The 2035-nt window shown below is 34.5% G+C and overlaps 1 protein-coding gene across 1 annotated transcript in view; it reads right to left on the bottom strand.

The window, feature by feature from the left end:
* The window catches only part of PIAS2 (protein inhibitor of activated STAT 2), a 106727-nt gene that overhangs the window by 56819 nt on the left and 47873 nt on the right, over positions 1 to 2035 (bottom strand). Inside the window, exon 3 of the mRNA XM_023510164.1 lies at positions 258 to 342. Within this exon, the coding sequence (XP_023365932.1) occupies positions 258 to 342 (85 nt within the window). The remainder of the gene's footprint in view (positions 1 to 257; positions 343 to 2035) is intronic.

Raw genomic sequence — 2035 nt, 5'->3', positions numbered from 1 at the left:
GCTATTTTTTGGTTGCAGCCGTCATGGTTATTTGGCGGGCCCGGGCTGGACTCGAACCCGCTACCTTAGGTGTATGTGGCTGGCACCTTAGCCACTTGAGCCACAGGGACCGAGCTAAGACTCTAGAACTTTGAGAAAAGAATTTCAGTTATTTAAGCCACCCAGTCTGTGGTATGTGTATTTTGTCATGAGTGGCAGGCCTAGCAAGTGAATACACCAATATTCATGGAGAAATATATTCCAGACATTCTTCTTACCTGGATATGCATATCTCTCTAACTTGTTGAGGTGTCAAAGCAAAAATAAAAAACTTCTCTTGAAATCGTTGAATACTGCTTTGAACTGGGGAGAAAAAAAAAGATAAATACTTCAATAATAAATCCAAGGCTATAAACAACCTGCAATGACCAGGCACTTCTGATAAAGCATCTGCCAAATCCTAAAATTTTACAGTTAAAATACCCCCAAAATCAAAAGGTACTGAACTGTATCCATCTTGGAATCATGAGTAAAGCCATTCCAAAGGACTTTAAGCATTTAATCACATTTTTCGTTTTTTTCTAAAACACTAATTATAATATGTAGTTAAAATGTAATTAAATCCCTCAGTATTATAGTTTAACCTTAGCTATAGTATCATCTAATAAAAATCTGAGAAAATCAACCCTACCCCCAGAAGAACTCTATCCAAGGATTAAGTGCTCTTTGTTTCCTTCTTTATTGTTTTGTCTTCAGTGTTCTATATTTGATTACACAGAGCATTCATATGTGAAAATTTTAAATTTCAAAGCTACTAATAGTTATTAAGACACATAATCATTTGTATATAAAAGACTGACTAGTTAAAAAAAGATTACCTAGTGACGTCACGCCATCCTTATCTGTATTAAAAATTGTACTGCACATATAATTTTACAAAGAACTATAACAACTTAAAACTGATGAGCTAATCAATAATGTTCTAGTGACCATTAAAACAGAACAAAGGAAGCTAACGCAGAGTCCTCAAGTCTTCTTCTTCCTCACAAGTACTACGGTAACTCCTAAGAAAAGGCAAAATAGTTATGTTTTTTTCTAAAACACTAATTATAATATATAGTCAAAATGTAATTAAATCCCTCAATATTATAGTTTAACCTTACCTATAGTACTGTCTAATAAAAATCTGAGGGAATCAATCCTGCCCCAGGAGAATTCTATCCAAGAACTGTTACTGCCCACAGTTTTCCTAACACATAAAGATAAATAAGATGCCAGCTGAATATCCACCATCAGAGGGCTTCAGCCACAAGTCATACCAAATCAGAAAACTATTAACTCCATAGGTAAAATACACTTCTAAGCACAAGCAGTTTATTGCAGCAATTATGTTCTTAGAAATCATGTCATCAAGTAGTTCATATTCTATCAGGATACTTAAAAAGAGGAGGAAAAGAGGGAGTGGGAAGATGTATGGCAGAAGGAGGAAGGGCATGAGGCGGGATGCCCTTGTGAGGGTGTATAACATCCTCCCCAGGTGAGGGGCTCTTCTACAAATGGAAATTTATCCTGGAAGGGAGAAGAATGTAACCTAAAAATTGTACCCTCATATTAATTTGAATAAAAAATAAATAAAAATTAAAAATAAAAAGAGAGGGGTGTTGTTTATCATGAAGGCCTAAAAATTCAGGAAACAAAACTTCAGGTTATAAACATAATTACAGGGCATCAAACACAAAAACAAGTATAGTAGTTAAGTCTCTCCATTTTCTCCAGTTCTAAATTCAGTTCTCAACTCTTCCTTTCTTGTGCAGATTCTATTTTCCACTCTGTCTATGGCTAAAATTACCAATGATATCTAACTGTCTAATATAATAACTTATATTTTGAGATAATAAGTTAATAAACTAATTTCTGATTTTAATAGCATGAGTCTCTCAAACCAGAAAGCTCAAAAGGTCTAATTTAAGTAAAAATGGAGTCCCAAAAGAAGTGAAAATAGGGCATTAAAAAAAAAAAAATACTGGCTCGGCACCTGTAGCTCAGCTGCTAGGGC

Source organism: Otolemur garnettii, unplaced genomic scaffold (genome assembly GCF_000181295.1).
Source record: "Otolemur garnettii isolate 467f Iridium unplaced genomic scaffold, OtoGar3 scaffold00012, whole genome shotgun sequence".
In the NCBI taxonomy this organism is placed as follows: Eukaryota; Metazoa; Chordata; class Mammalia; order Primates; family Galagidae; genus Otolemur; species Otolemur garnettii.
This window is presented reverse-complemented; position numbering and strand designations above follow the sequence as displayed.